The 19,102-nt window shown below is 36.9% G+C and overlaps 1 protein-coding gene across 5 annotated transcripts in view; it reads left to right on the forward strand.

The window, feature by feature from the left end:
- Positions 1 to 19,102, forward strand: part of MPDZ (multiple PDZ domain crumbs cell polarity complex component) — a 153,911-nt gene that overhangs the window by 108,737 nt on the left and 26,072 nt on the right. For 3 of the 5 annotated variants that reach the window (XM_058672353.1, XM_058672356.1, XM_058672354.1), the window contains 7 exons: positions 1,937 to 2,029; positions 4,636 to 4,813; positions 7,921 to 8,031; positions 15,372 to 15,531; positions 17,218 to 17,414; positions 18,588 to 18,679; positions 18,876 to 18,966. In XM_058672353.1, the coding sequence (XP_058528336.1) occupies positions 1,937 to 2,029; positions 4,636 to 4,813; positions 7,921 to 8,031; positions 15,372 to 15,531; positions 17,218 to 17,414; positions 18,588 to 18,679; positions 18,876 to 18,966 (922 nt within the window). Of the gene's footprint in view, positions 1 to 1,936; positions 2,030 to 4,635; positions 4,814 to 7,920; positions 8,032 to 12,376; positions 12,476 to 15,371; positions 15,532 to 17,217; positions 17,415 to 18,587; positions 18,680 to 18,875; positions 18,967 to 19,102 lie in introns of all 5 variants that reach the window. The other 2 variants (XM_058672357.1, XM_058672355.1) reach the window with 2 other exon arrangements.

Below are 19,102 nucleotides of genomic sequence, written 5' to 3' on the forward strand. Positions count from 1 at the left end.
CGGGACACAAAGAATTGTACAACTCATTGAAAGCTATATAACATAAAAATAAGGTGTTTGTAGCATGGAAGAGCTCAGAGGCTGTGGTAAAATGGTTTCAATTCTAATCTTACCTCTGCTACATTTGTGTTAGTTATTTTATCTTGTACCTATAAGCAGAAGGAAAGAGATTTGTGATTGTAGCTAATGGTAATTTCATTGGTTGTCAGCAAGGTATGTATCCCAGGTGCAAAAAAAAAAAAATTGAATTCTTGCTTGAAGAATGAGATTGAGAGCAAGAGAGAGTGTGTACTGCTGTTTGGGGCACATATTACCTGGGTCTCTGAAAGTACACTGTAGGATGGAGAAAGAATCATCATCACACTTAGAGGATGATCTGGATGGGGAAAGGATTCCAGACAGTAGCTTCATTGGAGAGAATTGGGTTTGTGTATCACAGCGCTTAGGGTATCTGTGTTGTTACGCTTAAGAGGGAACCAGGATTCAGGAAGGCCAAAGGTGCTTTCGAGTAGCTCCCATAGTGTGAGTTTTAGGGCTAAGAATCCACACTCATTCCAAGGCTGAATATTTTAGAGGTGCTTTTTTTAGTTCTCATTCCTGTCTGTCTTCCATTTCCCCATAGTGTTACCTTCTGCTTTATTTCTGCTTTTACCCTGCTTACCAGGGTAAGGCTGGTTTTTGACCTGTGCCCTCTGGATGAAGGCTTCACATAGACTGTCTCTTGCTCAGTCAGTTCTATGACATTGTTTTCGATTCCTCTTCTGTTTGTCCTGCTGTGTATGCAACTTGAATTCTAGATCTCCAGCATCCTGCAGAGTCTTAGTCTTCAGTCTTCACAAGAGTGAAATTCAAATACAAAAACTGAATAGAAGCCAGGTAGATATAATTCCAGCAGTTTAAAGATAAATCTATCACACATGTCAAACGGAAAGCCATCCAATGAGAGCCTGGGAATTTGCTTTCCAGAAATATGAACCACATTCTATCATAGATGGGTTGTTAGATTGGGGTAATCCATATCTGATTTTAAATCCTAAAGATGATATAACTTGAATGACTTCTATTATTTTGCTATACTTTGAACATATAATTTCTTTGTATTTTTCAGTTTTTATATAAATCACCTGAAAAAAATTACTGTATCAAAATTTTTATAGCTTTATCTTTTAAAAAGAAACATTTGGACAAAAACATTAGGGTGTGCCATAAGCCACTCAACTTTCTCTGTTGCCATTGCAATGCCATTTATCAATGCAAAGTATATCTTGGAATAAATAATATTTGCTAACATTATCATACAAATAGTGGGCAGTCAACAGACGGGACACATTTTCTTACCTTCTTGGCATTTTGTGAAATCTGAATTGCTGCAGAATTGACAAAGTGAACTTGAATACAGTTCACTGTGAACTGTTTCCAATAAGGGCCGTTCTGGGTGTGGACCCCTGCTGCAGGGCTTTAGCTGATCCGTGTCATTGCTCCTCTTTCTGAAGGAAACGCATTGGTCTGTGCTTAGGAAACAGTATGCATTTTCACATACTTGAAAATTCATTTCAGGGCATGGAGCAGAGCTGTGTATGCTTTTTATGCATATGATAAGCTTTATGAAATATTATCTGAGTAGTTCTTCAAAGTTTGCTATTTGTTCCTTCGTTCCATCCCTTTTTCTTTATTTTCCCTTATTTCCCCAGGAAACAAAAATAGACTACACAGTCTGCTTAATGCTTCGCCATCTCTCCAGACTAAGTGATGATAGACTGCTTTTAAAGTAAAGTTTGAAACATATTTGATATTCATTTCCACATGAAAAAAGCTACAAACTTGATTGTTCAGGTGTTTTAAAAATATAAAACAATACAGATGTGTGTACATAAAAGACAGTCTTACTTGGTTTTACTAGAATTCCAGGTTACTCATTGTGTAACTCTCTGATCAGAGACATTCCAGAACTTCCGGAGCGAGAAGAAGGAGAAGGAGAAGAAAGTGAGCTTCAGAATGCAGCATACAGTAACTGGAATCCGCCCAGGAGGTAAGGACTCTGCTCCCAGTTCACTTGTAAGGAGTATAGATAAGTAACTCTGCTGTCTAAGCTAGCATGTGGCACTGTTAACTGAAGGGTGCTTTGCTTTCTCTGTCACCTTCCTTCTTTGTCAAATAGGACTGAGAAGATCAGCCCCGTTGTCCAAATTGTATGAGAACTAAACAAACACTTTTGTAAACACTGGGAGAATGGTACTGGGCACATAGCCTTAAATGACTCTTCACTGCTATTGGGGCGATGTTGTATCACTCAAGAAACAGTAAGAACCACATTGTAACTTATACCAACCACAGAGAACTCTGTGAGACATTTTGCTTCATGGTCTCTGATTAGATACATTTTAAGAGCAAAGGGGAGAAGCTCTAATTTGGCATTTTGGATTGGTCAGTATGTACATACAGTGCACTTAGGTTACTAACTTTTTCACTCTGTTGGTTTTTCTTAAAAGCAGCTTTAAGAAACAGGGAAGGATGTTGATTCTTTTTCCTGGAATTCCTGAGTGAGAGAAAGTGATGTTTTAATTGCAGTTTTTGAAGTACCTTCAGTGCATTCAAGCCGAGGCAGTAGCAAGTGCTGAGGTCAAGAGCATGCCAGATGCACTTAAGTAGCAGTGAGGAAGTGATGAAATAACAGGAACAAAGAGGGGTTAGTACAGATCTGTGGGATATTGGTTAAGGGATATTAGTGGAACCAAATCAAGTAGGATTTTGTTAGCCACTGTTCTTAGGGCCTTGGCTATTACTGAGCAGGTCTACTGCAGCAAGAAAGAATCTCACAGAGGGATGCTTCCTGCATAGTTTGCAGGCTGATCTTTATCTTGATCTGACTGCTAAGCTTAGAAGCTACCATCTGTTCAGTGATAACTGGATTTCTTTATTACTCAACGTCCATAATATAGTTCAGACAAAAAGATGCTTTTACATTGGTCTGTGCCCTAACCAGAGTGTGAATCCAGTATTTACTTGTAACAAATAATGCATTATTATCTGTTAGACCCCATGAACACATAATTCGGAGAGTGTTTAAAACTATTTTTACTACCAGTAAATTCTAATATTATGTCAGTTCTATTCCATTGTATTTAAATGTTTGAAAAATATTCATATTTACTTGAGAAACAGAGTTAGAGAGGAAAAGAAAGATAGAGAAAGAGAATGAGAACAAGCCCTGCCATCCACTGGTTCACTCTCTAAATGCCTGGAGTCCCAAGCTAAGAGCCAAGAATTATTAACCTAGTTGTATGCAGGTGGGTGGCAGGGACCCATCTTCTCCAGCTATCACATTCTGTCCAGCTGCATATTTAGTAGAAGGTGGCTAGTCAGGGGTGGAATGGGACTAGAACTCAGATATTTCAATAAGGAATATGGGAATCCCAAATTGAAATTTGACCACTAGAACAAACAACTGCCCCTAATGTTTATTTAATATTTTACCATTCATGTGGGCAATTTTAGTTACATTAGGTACATTCACATTGCTGTGAAATGGTCACCACATGCTTTTTGTAAAGCTAATCCTGTAAAACTGAACAATGCTCCCTCCTCCAAATCAACAGTAACCAGCATTCCACTTTCTAAAACCATGACTTTTGACTACTCTGGCTGCTTTGTAAAAGTGGAGGTTATAGCAACTGTTTATTTTGCTTAAAACAATGTCTTCAAGGTTGTAATTATTGCCTACATAATTTAGTTATTATAAGGAATTAGAAATAGTTTAAAGTTTATGCAGGATGTACAGGTTTTATGTAAATGCTACATACGTTTTTATGTTTAAAAAAAACGTCGAAATCACAGATTTGGTGTGTTCTTATCCAACCACTGGTAGATACCATGGAATGACTGTAGTATGCCATATGTATCTTTTTGTTTATCCATTCATTTGTTGATGGACATTTGATTAATTTTCTTTTGTGATTAATTTCTTTTCTATTGTAAACCCTGCTTCTGTAAAAACCTGTGTACAAACATCTTTTGTTGACCCTACTTTGATTTTTCTTGGGAATCTACCCAGAAGTGGAATTACTGATTTCTAAAATCATATTTTTACCTTTTTGAGGAACTGATGTATTGTTTTCCATTTCAGCTGCTCTATTTTACATTCTCATCACAGTGTAGAAGGTTTACAATTTTTCTGTATTCATGTCAACACTAGTTTTCTTTTGATTTTTTTATTATATACTAATTGGTATTTGCCTTCCCTGTGTTACTTCTGTTTCCATTTTCCTAATGTTTAGTAATGTTAAGCACCTTTTCATGTGCTAATGAATCATTCATATATCTTTTTTACAGAAATCTCTTTTCAAGTTATTCTCCCATTTTTTACTATCCCCTTATTTCTTTGTTGTTGAGTTTCAGGATTTTTGTATATTTCTGGAATTTTAATTCTTTGTGAGAAATGTGATATTTTCCCTTGTGTGGATTAACCTTTTTTTTTTCATTAATAGTGTCCATTGAGGAACAGAAGTTGTTCATTTTGATGAAGTGCAATTTGTCTTATTCCCTGTGCTGTTAAGTGTCATAAACAGGAAATCATTGACTGAGAGTATGTAGCCTTCCCTCCATGATTTCTTATGAAAGTTGTATTTATCTATACAGGGTTGAACTTTGGAGAGAACCAAGCAAATCCTTGGGCATCAGCATTGTTGGTGGACGAGGGATGGGGAGTCGTCTCAGCAACGGAGAAGTAATGAGGGGCATTTTCATCAAACACGTTCTTGAAGATAGTCCAGCTGGCAAAAATGGAACCTTGAGGCCTGGAGATAGAATTGTAGAGGTACCCTCCAGTGAGCTCTCTATGCCAAAATTGACCTGGTCCCTCTCGTTTACCAAAGGATTTGTCTTCGTGATTATTACTCAGTCCAATGGCATAGCAAAATATGTTTGTGGTTAAAGTATTTGTTTCATTGCATCCCTAATTTTCTCTTATGCTAACAGATTGTATATCTTCATGTAGAAAATACAGCCAACTATCCTAAAAAAAATTGGATACTAATTAATTATGTTTGAAAGAAAGCAAATTTCTGGGGAATAATTAAAATAGCTAAAATTACATGCATACAAAATGTACATATCATCAACTTCTCCAGTGAGATTTTATTTTGGGAAGTATTTCATCATTATCATTTCACTGTAGATAAAATTTGTAGGATAGTATTTTTTCCAAATGAGTCTTTTCTGATCAAATATTTAATGATAAGACCTTGATAATTTTACATATAAATGTTTTTCCTCATCCAAGCTGGGTATTCCTCCCTCTTCTTAGCACAGTGCCCATTCAAGATCAAAAGCTCTACATGGTCTTTTTGTGCAGAGAAATATTCAAATTGTGTGCAATTCCATAATTCAGGCGAAATTTGACTTTGTCAGTGAACTCTTCTCTCAGTTACTCAATAGACATTCCGAAAGGTCTGCTGCTACATTCCAGGTACCATAAGAGACTGTTCAACCTGAACTAAACAGGGTTTCATGCCTGCCTGCCAAATGGGACCAACGTGACCAGAAATAATGTTCTTTAGCTTAGTGTGATGCATTATGTGATAAGGATAAGTATAGTTTTATTTTAAAAGGTATAAAAAGTGACACCTGACCCAGGTTTTCTAAGATTTCAGAATTTGCAGGGAGTATGAAAAGATATTTCTTCCAAATAGTTTTCTTTTTATTTGAAAGGCAGATTTTACACAGAGAGGAGAGAGAAAAAAAGTCTTCCTATACTGGTTAACTCCCCAAATGGCTGCAAAGTCTAGAGCAGAGCTGATTTGAACCTGGGAGCCAGGAGCTTCTTCCAGGTCTCCCACATCGGTTCACGGGCCCTCATACTTGGGCCATCTTCCTCTGCTTTCCCAGGCCATAAGCAGAAAGTAAGATTGGAAGTAGAGCAGCCAGGACATGAACCAGGACTCATATCGGATGCAGGCAGCATAGCATGGAAGATTATCATGATGTACCACCACATCAACCCAAAAATAACTTCAGATAACGAGAGTATTATTATTATAATGATCATTTTCTAAACCCATGTAACTTAATACATTCAAATATCTTCATTGTTTAGAGGAAAGCTATAACCTATCAACCAGGATTTTGTTTATTCATTGATTTATTATCTTAGAGCAGAAAAAGGAAGAATATTATATTTTTTCTTTAAGGATTTATTTATTTTTATTGGAAGTGCAGATATAGAAAGGAGATACAGAGAAAAAGATCCTCCATCTCCTGGTTCACTCCCCAAGTGAGCTGAGCCGATCTGAAACCAGGAGCCTCCTCTGGGTTTCCCACATGGATGCGGGATCCTAAGGCCTTGGCCATCATCCACTGCCTTCCTGGACCACAAGAAAGCTGAAGGGGAAATAAACCAGTTGTGGCATGAACCAGTGCTCATATGGAATCCTGGGCACGCAAGCAAGGATTTAGCCACTAGGCTATCTTGTGCCCAGAATCAAAGAATTTTAAAGAACACTTTCATTTTAGCATCCCCAAATTCTCAATTTTAGATGATCACAATAAGTTTATTTGTGCACACAACTATCCAAATGGAAATTAAAAATTTATAATTATTTCTAAAAAGGATGAGTGTTGAAAAAGTTTACATATGCTTCCCAAACCAAAAAGAAAATATTTTTTAGGGTGTGTTGAAAAATACTCCATTAGGCTAAATAGTAATTTGTAGACTCTCCAATAAGCAAGAATTTAACCAGTAAAGAAACCCTTAGACATGTGTCATCCGTGGTATTCTAAAACACATCTGCTAAGTGTTTCTGAAAAATGGAGAAATGTGTGCTGATTTCATTAGCAGAGATCTGCACAGTATTCTTTTCTGAATACAGAATTCTTTGGACTTGGACAAAGATATTTAGGATCCTGATAAATAATTCCACAGATGGATTATGTAATAGACATATAGTAGACATGTATACTAAATTTTCTTCTAAGCATTTAATGTCGTTTTTAGTATGTGCTGAAAAAATATGTCATCTGAGAATCAATACAAGGGAAATCTCTAAGTATATGATATGCATATATATGTAAAATTCTTTTAGAATTGAAAATGCTATATGCAAAAAAATCTAAAAATTAGTTTTCTTTTTCAGTTTTATGTGTATTTTGAGAGTTTTACTAAATTGTGTGTATTGCAAATTATAAAATAATAATATAATGTTATTTTTTACAGGGTTAGCATTTGGCCTATTAGACTATTTTCCTTCTTGTTCATAGTTCATATAATATATAATATATACATGTGTCATATAATGACAAGTGATGGTCAATACAAAGTTCTAGAATAACTTTCAATTTTCAACTATTTATGTAAGAATTACTAACAAATAAGCACAATTTCTTTGCTTCCAGCTCTTTTCATGTCTATTACAAATATTCTTTTTGCAAAACTAACTTTATTATATTCTTACTTCTCTGTATATCAGAATTTAATTTTTAAATTTAAGCTTCCAAGGTTCTCCATACAGAGTGTAATATAGACAGCATCACCCCACCTATGCTCTTAAATCACTCAATAGAAAAAAATGAGGACAGTGACCTTCATGATAAAGACAATACTGCTAGATAATTCCTTTGTATTTCTTTAATGTTGACTTCTCCAATTAAAGAAGAAGTAAGCCATGTAAGGAAGGCCTACCCAGGCTTTATTCCAATTGATTCATCCTACATTTCATTATTGGAGACAGATATCAATGTCCAAAAATAAGGGACCACAAATCTTCTGGACAAATGAGAAATTCTGCAGCCTTACAGTATACCAGTTATTTTTTATAATGAAATGATTTTTTCAAGGGCCTAATCAAGCATCCTCAAATCTCCAGATCCACAAATCGTTGTGTTGTTCTATAGCTTCTTGAAATGTTAAGCTGAGGCCTTCCATTGCAGGTGGATGGAATGGACCTCAGAGATGCAAGCCATGAACAAGCTGTGGAAGCCATTCGGAAAGCAGGCAACCCTGTAGTCTTTATGGTACAGAGCATTATAAACAAACAAAGGGTAAGCGAACACAAAGGGCAAGGTCGGCATTTCCAAACAGTGCTCAACTTGGAATCTAATGCGTAAAGGACCAAGTTGTCTGTATGAACCAAGATAATCAGCTTTCAAGTCTCAAACTTGTTAGGAGTTTGTTTTGCTTTTTTTAAATTGAATTATTCTGGAAATTCCTTTTAACATGCTTAATAAAGAGTTGAAATATGTAGAGAACACAGAAACAGGATTCATTGGTGGCCAGAACTATCTAGATGATTGATCACTTGTATTTGTCACAGTCAGAAAATACACATGTTGTTAAAAATTATATGATGTGGTCATTCAGGTTAGTAATCCAGGAGCTTGAGTGGAGTACTTTAAAACTCAGAGACATGACAGTAATTTAAATTTAGTCTGTTGATAGAATCTCCACCTTGATGCAGTCCATGACCTTTAGTGTAAGTGTGTAGCCCAGTGAACATTAAATTGCCATTGGGTGTATTTTATCTTTTTACAAATGATTTCCTAGCTGCTGTTTTCCAGCCCTTGTTACTGTATAATCCTTCATCATTTTATAGTTGTGGTGGACAAAACCCACTCTCCCGTTTTACTGTCTGTCATAATGGATAAAATAGCTTTAAAATATGTTAGCAATTATAAGCATTTTTATAAATTATTTGTTGTTGCAAGACAGAATTATAGAGAAAGAAGAGACAGAAAGAAAGTTCTCTCCAATTGTCCATTCCCCAAAGGCTCAGTGATTAGATCTGGGTCTCCCATGTGGATGCAGGTGCCTACGTTCTCAGGCCAGCCTTTGCTGCTTTCCCGGCCGGGAGGAGAAAGCTGTATTGGAATATGGAATGTCAGTGCCACAGTAGGATGTACCCTAAGGATGCTGAAATTGAAAAATCATGCCCAGAACTTAAAGCACCTATTTGTATTACATTTTACACTTCTTTGGCAAAAAGAAAAAAAATCTCACTTGCATCAGTTATCAAATATAACTGCATCACCAACTCATCAAACCAACTCATTTGCTCACAAGATTGCATACCATTTCAGGGGTTTTCTAGGTATCCTAAAGCTCTTCGCAACTCCACCTACAGACTGAGCAATCTCTACCAGTATACTGAATCTCTCAAGTTACCTGGTGCTAGTATTCAGGTTGGATATTTTTAAAAGAAAGCATATCAATGTGCGTAAATGATGTTAATCCAATATTACATTTTATTGATCTTGCCAAGTAGAGTATTCAAGATATTAATTCTCAAACAAGAAATAAAAGAACCATGCAACTCTTAGACAAGATGGAAATAGTATCAGTATTCTTTGCCAGGGAATACAGGATTGATATTATGAGTTCTTTCTGTCATTGTCAAGCCAGGTGTACTTGTGGTCTGGGTTCACCACAAGACATGAATTTAACAATGATGCCTGTTATCTCCACATCTTCAGCTTTTAATCACTTAGTTATATATTGTTAGGTAATAGTTATCTATTCAGATAGAATATTTGCCAAATGGTAGAGCTGCATCATGGTGCTGCATTCTTTACAAATATCCTTAAGTTTGTTTAAATGACTACATATCATTTTAAATTTATTTCCACTTGTGCCAAACATAGATGCAGTATGATAATGGCAAATGGCTCTTTAAGCTAAGTCAAAGCTATTTGTGTGTGGGGGGGAGTGCATTTTATTCCTTTTGTTGTTTTATTTTTTTATTTCTTCTTACATCACTTGGACATTTCCAGAAACTGTTGAATAATGATTCTCAATATTACTTAATAATTAAGGTACGGATATTTCATTCTGTGCTGGTCACATTTTCTAGGGAGCTGGAGAGATTTTTTCACTCCCTTGAAAAACACTCCTTTCTTACTGTCGGCATGTTATTCCAGGTTGCATCTTACTTATAATGAAATGTTTAATCAAGTTAGACTTACTTTCTCATTCACAATGAGATATACTTTGTTTCCATGATATTTTTCCCCTTGAAAATAATCGTGGCTCTAGTAATTTAGAGAAAAAAGAATCATACATAATTCGGAGTCTGTTAGTAGTAGGTAATTTATTTCAACTTATAGTATAAACCTCATAGAAAATGAAAAGGTAGTCAGCCTCTTAGACCATCCAAGAATCATCTTTGTTTTTTTAAGATTTATTTTTTATTTTTATTGGAAAGTCAGATATACAGATAAGAGGAGAGACAGAGAAGAAGATCTTCCATTCAATGACTCACTCCCCAAGTGACCACAACGGCCGGAGCTGCTCCGATCTGAAGCCAGAAGCCAGGATCTCCCACGGGGGTGCAGAGTCCCCAGGCTTTGGGCTGTCTTCAACTGCTTTCCCAGGCCACAGGCAGGGAGTTGGAAGGGAAGTGGGGATGCCGGGATTGGAATCAGCATACATATGGGATCCTGACTCGTGCAAGGCGAGGACTTTAGCTGCTAGGCCACTGTGCCAGCCCCAATCAGTTTTTTTTTTTTTTTTTAAGACTAGTGCTGATAATTTCCCAAGACAGATGATGCTGTACAGATTTCAGTCTGATTACCCTGCCCTCTCCAAAGGCGGGTCCCATTATTCCAGGTCAGAGGATGCTTTTGTTTTCTCTATACAACTTGTCAGTTACTGTTACATCTGTTTTCATCTGCCCTTGGAGCTATAAAGAGTTATTTCTTCATTGAATTTTTTTATTAGGAAATGCAGTCTGTTTCTATTAAACTTTCCCTAATAATAGAGTGGCCTACCATTTCATTTGCTATGCTTATGCTGTACTTTCACACTCTGTTACCACGGCCAAATTCTAATCCTATAAAATCTGGAAATTAAAACAGAATACTATCAAACAAAACTGGAGCACTCCTTCAGCATTCTATTTCTTGCCATTCAGTTTTGTTTTCTATGGGGCTATGAAATTATAAAGGACACTGGACCCTAAATATAACATGTACAAAGCTTAGAAAAACTCTCCATTCTCCACAGCCGTGACTTCTTTTGCCTGGGATATATTTTTCATCTCTGCCCAGTCATTTCTTCAACCTTAGTGAATGGTCCCATCCCTTGGCATTTGTGATCTTCTCCTTTGTAAAGCAGGAGTTGACATTTTAAACTGAAAGGCAGGGAGAAAGTTGAGATGAGCAGAAATGTCATCCTGCCCATTTCTTTTCCCTGCCTTGCCTATGTAGAAAAACATTGCAAGAAGAGCAGATTGAAAGGGTGGCGCGGCATAAGCTTTGATGCAGGCGTACTGAAGGCAGAGCCTCTGCGGAGTGTTCTCCAAACGCGGTGGTGTCACATGACGGCCCCTCTCTCCCTACACTTGCGCCTGCCAATGGGACTTTTTTATAGAGAGATGTAACACAAACATATGATTGGAGCCAAAATGAATTTTAAATGTCTGCAATTTCCCCCTGAAAGATATAGTCAATAAAATAAAAAGATAGCGGGTGTGAAAAGAAGGGGAAGAATTTATTGTGCTAAGGAAATTAATTTTCTTTTTTCTTAAAGCTATGAAAATGCGAAATTCTATCTGGCAGTTGTCCTGCCTTTAATTTGTATATTCAACTCTTAAAGTCCTGGCTCGGGGCATCTTACAAGTAAGTCACAAAACCCCTGAGAAACACAGTAAGGTAGGAGTTCTAAAGCCTCATAGAGGTTCCAAGAGTAACAGAAATGTTTTAGGAATTTTTTTCCTTAATATGAAGCTCTGTGTTCATACTTTTACAAAAAGTGAGCAGAAATACGAGTGACCGTCAAAAGGTTCGCGAAAGAGTCTTGTAATTCCATCGTGTTCTATCACAGTTACACAGTGGTTCCTCACAAATCATTGATTTCATTTTTTTAATCAACAATACAATTGCTCTGACACAGAAAAATGTCCTTACTGGGAAACAAAATGAAACATAATGAGGGATAAGGATGAACTGGCTGATAAATGCTGAATTTGCATTCCGGGTTGCATAGAATTCTTTCTTTAAATCACAATTAGATTTCAACTGTAAACAAAAGCATTTGTGGTTTTAGTTTTGAAACGTGTTGCCGTATTTGCATGAAGCCTACATTAATATGTAGAATGGACAAAAATATGTGTCTGTCTGTGACACTGTCAGTGACAGTAAGAGAAATTTGGGTTCCATTTGGCCAGGTGTCCTCGTGCGTGGTATGGGAACTGATTTCATAGACTTGGGGGGGAAGATGCAGGTTTTGGAGGACACCTTCACCCCAGACTGTTAAGGAGACATTGCCATAAATTTCTGGACCAACAGCATCTGGTTTCACACAGTTCTTTACATCAGTAAGCATGTTGTTCTAAACTGAAGTTGTTTGAAGTACATTTCCTTTGCACTCAGCGCCTCTTATGTTTGCTTTTAGAAAGCCCCTTTGCATTCTTTGCCGCACAGCCTTTACCCTAAGTACAACTTCAGCAGCACTAACCCATTTGCTGACTCTCTGCAGTTCAACGCTGACAAGGTTGGATAATGCCCATTGTCTTGCCAATACCTTTTGCATAGATTTTGTTCTCTGTTATCTCCGTGCCTTTCTCCTCCTCCACTGTTCAGTTCCTTTGGGCAGGAAAAACAACTGTGTGGAGTGGGCATGCAGCTCCTTTTCTTCAGCATATTTTGTTGCCAGAGGATGTTTGCTTTTATATCTAAAATTAAATAGCTCTTTTGAAGAGTAAGGAAGAATCATACTTGTAATGTTTTTCCTGCATTTTGCTATGAAATGCTTTTTAAAATATATTTAAATTTGTGTTGATTACCTAATAAACGAACTTTGTGTAGATTCTCTAAAACCTTGTGTTTGTCTAAATCCTTTTCAAAACTTCCAAAAGGTGATCACAAAAGCTTTTCTATGAGTTAGTCTCTCTTGCAATAATTGTGCATGTCTATGTGTAGGCATCTCCTGAATATTCATAAAATGTGTCCGTGCAAGTGCCTGCATCAGGAAGCATAACTGTTTTAATGCTCATAAAACTATATTTAGATAGTCTCATATTCTAATGAACTTGATAAAGCCAAATTTAAACAAAAATTTGTATGAACTTACACAGAGTTGAAAGCAAAAAAAAAGTAGAAAGGTTTACACCCTAATTTGGTCATGGAAAGGACAAAAGCTGTCAGAAATATCCTTCAGGAAACATTTTATGAATATTCATTGGATTTTGTGTTGTGATAAGGATAATTAATGGTGCTGTGTCTGAAAAATGTATTTTCTGTTACTGTAGGAATTACAGAATTCAAGTAGAGTTTTCTTCCGTTGTTCCCCAACTAACCCTTTTGCTCCCACTCCATTTAAGGTTTGTCTTAGTGTGAAATTTCCATAAGTGAGTGTGTTATAGAGTGCTGTATGCATATGTTGTACTTGTTAAATAGATGATTGGCATGGAGTGACTTCAAATTCATTTTGCATTTTCATCAGCGAAAGCTACACCATGTTTGTTAAGCTTAATACAGGTTTGGCACTGCCAATAGTAAGCCAGTTACATGGTCTTGGGAGAATGAGCGTAGCAGTGGTTACTGAAACGAAAGGCCTAATTGCTCCGGTTTTGGCACCACTAAATTTTATTCACACTATAAAAAGTTGTGTCTAAGATCCTGAGTAGCTGTTCTGATCCATACGTTTTGTTTGTTAAAAACAAAAAAGCTTAGAAAATTACACAGCAACACTTATAGAATAGGAACCTGTACATTTGTTAAAATCTGAGAAAGCTTAAATTGGATTTTGTTCTTTTTTTTTAACAGAGGAGCTTAATTGATACTTCTTAATGTCAGTTTCTATTGTTATAGAGACATAAATTTTAACCTGAAAATTTTGAGGTCTCTGTAGAATTTTAGCCTGAAAATTTTTTAAGTATATATATATCTTCTCTCTCTCTAACACAATTAATGAAATTTGATTGGGTCAAATGTGTTTTGTATGTTTTTGTTTTATTTGTACATTATTAATTGAAATATATATGACATGATATTTTGGAAGATAACAGAAGTTTGATTTGCAATCTAAATTTTATATAATTGGGACAATGATATATCAACTACTTTAATACAGTATACTATATTAGTCTGTATATATTGCCCTTAAATGCCTGGTTTCCAGCCTTCTGGGTTGTAGTAAAATTGAATGCTTTCTGAATCATTCAAGGGAAGCTCACATTTAGTGTCAAAGCAGGTTTAAATGTTAGGTATATTTGGGATATTCTCATTTTTGGCATTCTTTAATATTTGCACAATTTTTAATATTTGCATGCCAATCATTTAGTGAGGATCTTATAAATAGGTTTTTTAGATTTAAAAGATTTATGGAACAATAGTTAATCAGAAATGTATTTAGCAAGTGAAATAAAGTTAGGAAAAAATATGGGTTCATGGCATCATGCCTTGTCCCAGGCTTGGGACTTTAACTGGGTATCCTTACCGAATGTAGGGACTTAGAGTGGAAATTGGAAGATGCTAGGAGGTATAAAGGAAAGCAAATGGGATAAATAATTAAAGAGAAAGATGTCTAGTACCAGAGGCTTTGAACAAAATATTTGTCCTCTCATGGCCTCAAGTTGAAAAGATTGATTCATCATCCAAATCAATAAAATGTTCTCAGTGACTTAAGTTTCTTTCAGTTTCTTGCCATTCTGTTTGATGATGATTCTATAATATAGGAATTTCATGATCCTTGTTTTTTTCATGGAACATAGAGTCCTAAGTGATAGCAAGTGGCTTACATGTTGGCTTTGTGAGGTGTTGTATTTTTCTGGTGGTCAAGCTGCCTTGACAAGTGACAAGCTATTCTGCCCTGTGAAACCACACCCCTTGAATCTGAGTGTGTGTGCTTTGTGCTAGCAAATGGGTTCTGGTGTTAAATGAGCCTGCATGCGCCTACTCCTTTCATGAATTGGTTGATAGTCATTTGGACAGAGCATTCAGGTAGCAATAGAGAATTCTTCACATGTTGCCTCATCAACAAGCTTTGAAGAGGAACTTCTTTGTTCATTTTCTTTTTTTCTGTTTTTTGACAGACCATTCTAGAATTCCAAAATCATGCTCAAACCTTTGCATATTAATATGTTTAAATAGAATTTTTTTCTAATCAATCAAGTTGTAAAATTTCTATCTTCATCTTTCAAATTATTCATCGATTGAAAGAAGCAAATAGCAATTAAGTGGATTGTGTTCTGATGTTACGCTGTTTACCCTGGTTCCATTTTACCTGAATCCTTTCTAACATTTCACACATTCCCGTAAATCAGCTATCCTTTCTTTGGAAAGGGTTTTAAGCCAGCTTTTGTGTTAGGCATTGTAGTCTCATTTCTCTTCCTTGAAATTGCTTGCCTGATTTGGACAAACTCACTGCATTCTTCTTGTTTCCACAGGCACCCAGTCAGTCAGAGGCAGGGCCAGACAAGGCTCCATTGTGCCATGTGCCTCCACCCACTCCTCCAACGATAGCAAAAGGAGGCAGTGATCTTGTACAGCCTGAAACTAAAACCTCAGAAGATGCAGACAAGGAGGATGAGTTTGGGTACAGCTGGAGTAAGTTTTGTCCTTTTGTGATCAACTTAATTAGGAGAGGTATTAGTATAGCTTTAGGTTTCTCCAGGCTTATCTCCTGGGGTGATTAAATATATTCAACATCATTGAAATATAAAAACTGATCCTGCTTGGTGAAAAAATGTTTTTGTTTTGCCTGAATGCAACATGGATTCCCGAGGCATGAAATCATGCCCCTCCTTTCCTTTGACTGTGCATTCTTGTTAAAGCTGCTTTGCCTTTTGTGTGAGAATTAAGGACAGGGCATACTCTTCAGACTAATGCTGGATTAGCCACTCCGTAGTGCTGAACAAGTTACCACCCTTTTCTAGGCCTCCTAGGCCCTGCTGTAAAATTTGCTAAGTTCTTGATGTAACTAGGAGATATGTAGTGTAATTGAGGTCAAAATATGGGGCAGCTGGTATAGTCGTAACCACCCCTAAGCTTGGTGCTTGGTGCTTTTCCCCCCCCCCTTGGGTTGCTAACATGAAATTTACCACTCATTCTAAAGGCGAGTACACAGGTGTTAAATCAATGAGGCGTCTCTCTTTCCCAAACGAATCCGCTGTTTCAGAGCAAATTATTAAAGGAACTTAGCCAAAATTTCTTTTTGTTTTAAGATGTTTCACTTAAAATATAACTATTTCCTTTATAAAACCTACTTTGCATGTTTAAAGTATAAACTTGTGCTGCCAAATTCTCTGTGGAACCAGGGTGGTCTATGAAATGATGCTGTTAAAATCTAGATAGACTACAAGATAACTGTGCAGTTAGCATTTTCTGAGCAATGAAAACTGTCAAGTTTATAGTTTTTCTCTATGATCAAGAATATTAGAGAGTACCGTTAATCCAATGAAGGTGACCAGACAAACCCTGGAAAGTATGAAACAGATTAGTTCGGTTGTTCATCAGGCTACTCCAGAGCTTCCTGGCTTTTACCAGCAGTTTACTATTGACCTGTCGAGGGTGACTGATGTGGCTCATCTTGGCTCTATGTCTAATGGCTCCTACACATGGCTGGCTATTAGTGCTGCCTGCTAACTGGTTACTCATTCATCGAGAGCTGTGTGCCAGAGCACCTGCAAGTGGTCTCAGCCTTCAGAAGCATGTAAACAATAAACTCTGTTTCACGAAGATGTGGCATAGGAGAAATGTTCTCATCTACCTAGGGAATGTTTCAGAACGGAGATTGTCCCTCAGTTTGTCCTGGCCTGCTGCTTTGTGCAATCAGAAAGACCATTCTCTTCATTCTAGAAATACGGACCCGGCAGCTGTCTAATGTGATGTGATATTATGCAATGCAGATTTTCATGACAGAAAGTCTCCCACTGACCTATGGACAGAAAGATTGTTACTGCTTTAATTCTATCCTACTTCCCAAATGAAAACTTACATGCCTATTTGGTTCATTTGCTTTTGAGAATTTATATTTGTGAATCACTTTTCCTGAGCCTGACTACCTCAACATGAACTAATTAATCAGATTCCATGTTCTCTTTACCCTGCATACAAAGAAATTCCCCAATGCTTGACTCTTTAGGAAATTATTCCTCATCTCCCCTTTGCTTTTAAGTGCCAGAATAGGTTTCGGTAGAAATAATACCCTTTTGACACGAAACAGAGAAGCCTTCTATTGTAAAATATTAATGATTTGTCTTTAAATATGTAATTTTTTGTTGTTGTGTGTAGAAAATATCAGAGAGCGTTATGGAACCCTGCCAGGAGAACTCCATGTGATTGAACTGGAGAAAGGTCGTAGTGGTTTGGGTCTCAGTCTTGCTGGAAACAAAGACCGGTCGAGAATGAGTGTGTTTGTCGTGGGGATTGACCCGAATGGAGCAGCGGGAAAGGATGGTCGTTTGCAGATTGCAGATGAGCTTCTGGAGGTGTGTTCTTAAGGAACTTTGGAATGTACTGTGTTAGTTGCAATGAACCTCATGAGGAGAAGTCTTCAAAACATTATTAGAGAATTTATGTCATAATAAAAACTATACATAATTTCAGTTTTTCATGTCAAAACAGCATTTTGTAATTCCCTTTTCTATGTGATTTTGAATGTTGTGATTCAGAAAACAGCTACTTGCCTAACCAAATAAATGTATTGCAGTAAGTTTGGCCCTAAACCAAATCTCTGCTAAGTACTCTACGTTCCCATTAACTTTCATTAAAAGGTCAGGACTATGTAACACCAGAAATAATGTTTGCCCCAAGAGAATAATAAAGATCAGACTTCAAAAACATTTGCTGTATGTGCTGCATTTTTATTAGGAGAAATTTTTGAGCAGGCAAATGTCCAATCATTCCCTTGTAATGAGGCCGACCCACTAGACATTTCGAAGTTGAAACCCTTATAGAAGAAGTGATGAAAATGAGGTAGCCTCAGGTCAAGGTTAAGGCTAAATAAGAAAAGCAGTAATTCATCATGCCAAGAAAAGAAATTTGTGAACCATACACTGAAATGTTTAGAATGTGTTTTGGTTTGAATTGTTTGTGCTTTCCTCCTATGGGGTAGGATCCAGGTGTCTTTATGCTCTTGTCTGTTGGTTGGGGAACTTCAGGCAGTAGTGGCTGAAAGATCAAATGATTGACCTTACAGTCTGTTGTCTGCTACCATTCAGCTCTTTGCTGATTTCAACCCAAATCTTACCCGACAGTGCTTCTCCCAACAGCCTGTTCCTAGGGCTTGAGTTTTGAGACTGATTTGGGAAAATGGCTATGACAGTGGAGGCTTTCGGGTACAGCCTTTTCAGGTTCTAGCCCTTGGTTGTGCCAAGTATGCTGGGACCCCAAGTATGTTGGTTAGGAAGCTTGTAGTCTTTTCCTAAAGTCAGTCCGAGTGCCCAGAGTCTCTGGGCATCGAACTTAATGAACACCCTTTTGATCTTGGCTTTAAATAGCTTTCCTTCCTTTATCATCAGAGGTCAAGTTCATATGCCAAGGAGGAAGGTGTTTGTGTTTTAAAGGAGGATAAGGGATGCTGTTCACGACTTGGGTAGAATGCTACAAATTTGCAAAATGACAATTTTTAAGTATTAATTAGTGATGTTTATTTCTCACAGATCAATGGTCAAATTTTATATGGGAGAAGTCATCAGAATGCCTCATCAATCATTAAATGTGCCCCTTCTAAAGTAAAAATAATTTTCATCAGGTAAACATTTTCTTTTGCTGATTTACCAAATTCATTCATTAGCACTTCAGGCTCTAAGCTATTTCAAATGGGAAGTGAGGATTTGTAAATATGTGTTTTAATTTATGATCTTTGCAGACTATTTTATCTGATACTCTGAGTTTTTAAACAAAAGAATGGGAAAATATCATAATCATGTGATCTTTTTTTCTTTTAGAAATAAAGATGCAGTGAGTCAGATGGCTGTATGTCCTGGAAATGCGGGAGAACCATTAGCTTCTACCTCAGAGAACCTTCAAAATAAGGAGGTAACGTGTGTTTGTGTCTCTAAGAAGACGTAACCATATACTCACTGTGCATTTGGCTCATAGTAATACACTTACAGGGATATCATAGACATTTGTAGGGAATGTGTAGGCCAGTATAAGAGAATATTCAGAGGGG

The sequence above is a fragment of the Ochotona princeps genome, chromosome 14 (genome assembly GCF_030435755.1).
Source record: "Ochotona princeps isolate mOchPri1 chromosome 14, mOchPri1.hap1, whole genome shotgun sequence".
In the NCBI taxonomy this organism is placed as follows: domain Eukaryota; kingdom Metazoa; phylum Chordata; class Mammalia; order Lagomorpha; family Ochotonidae; genus Ochotona; species Ochotona princeps.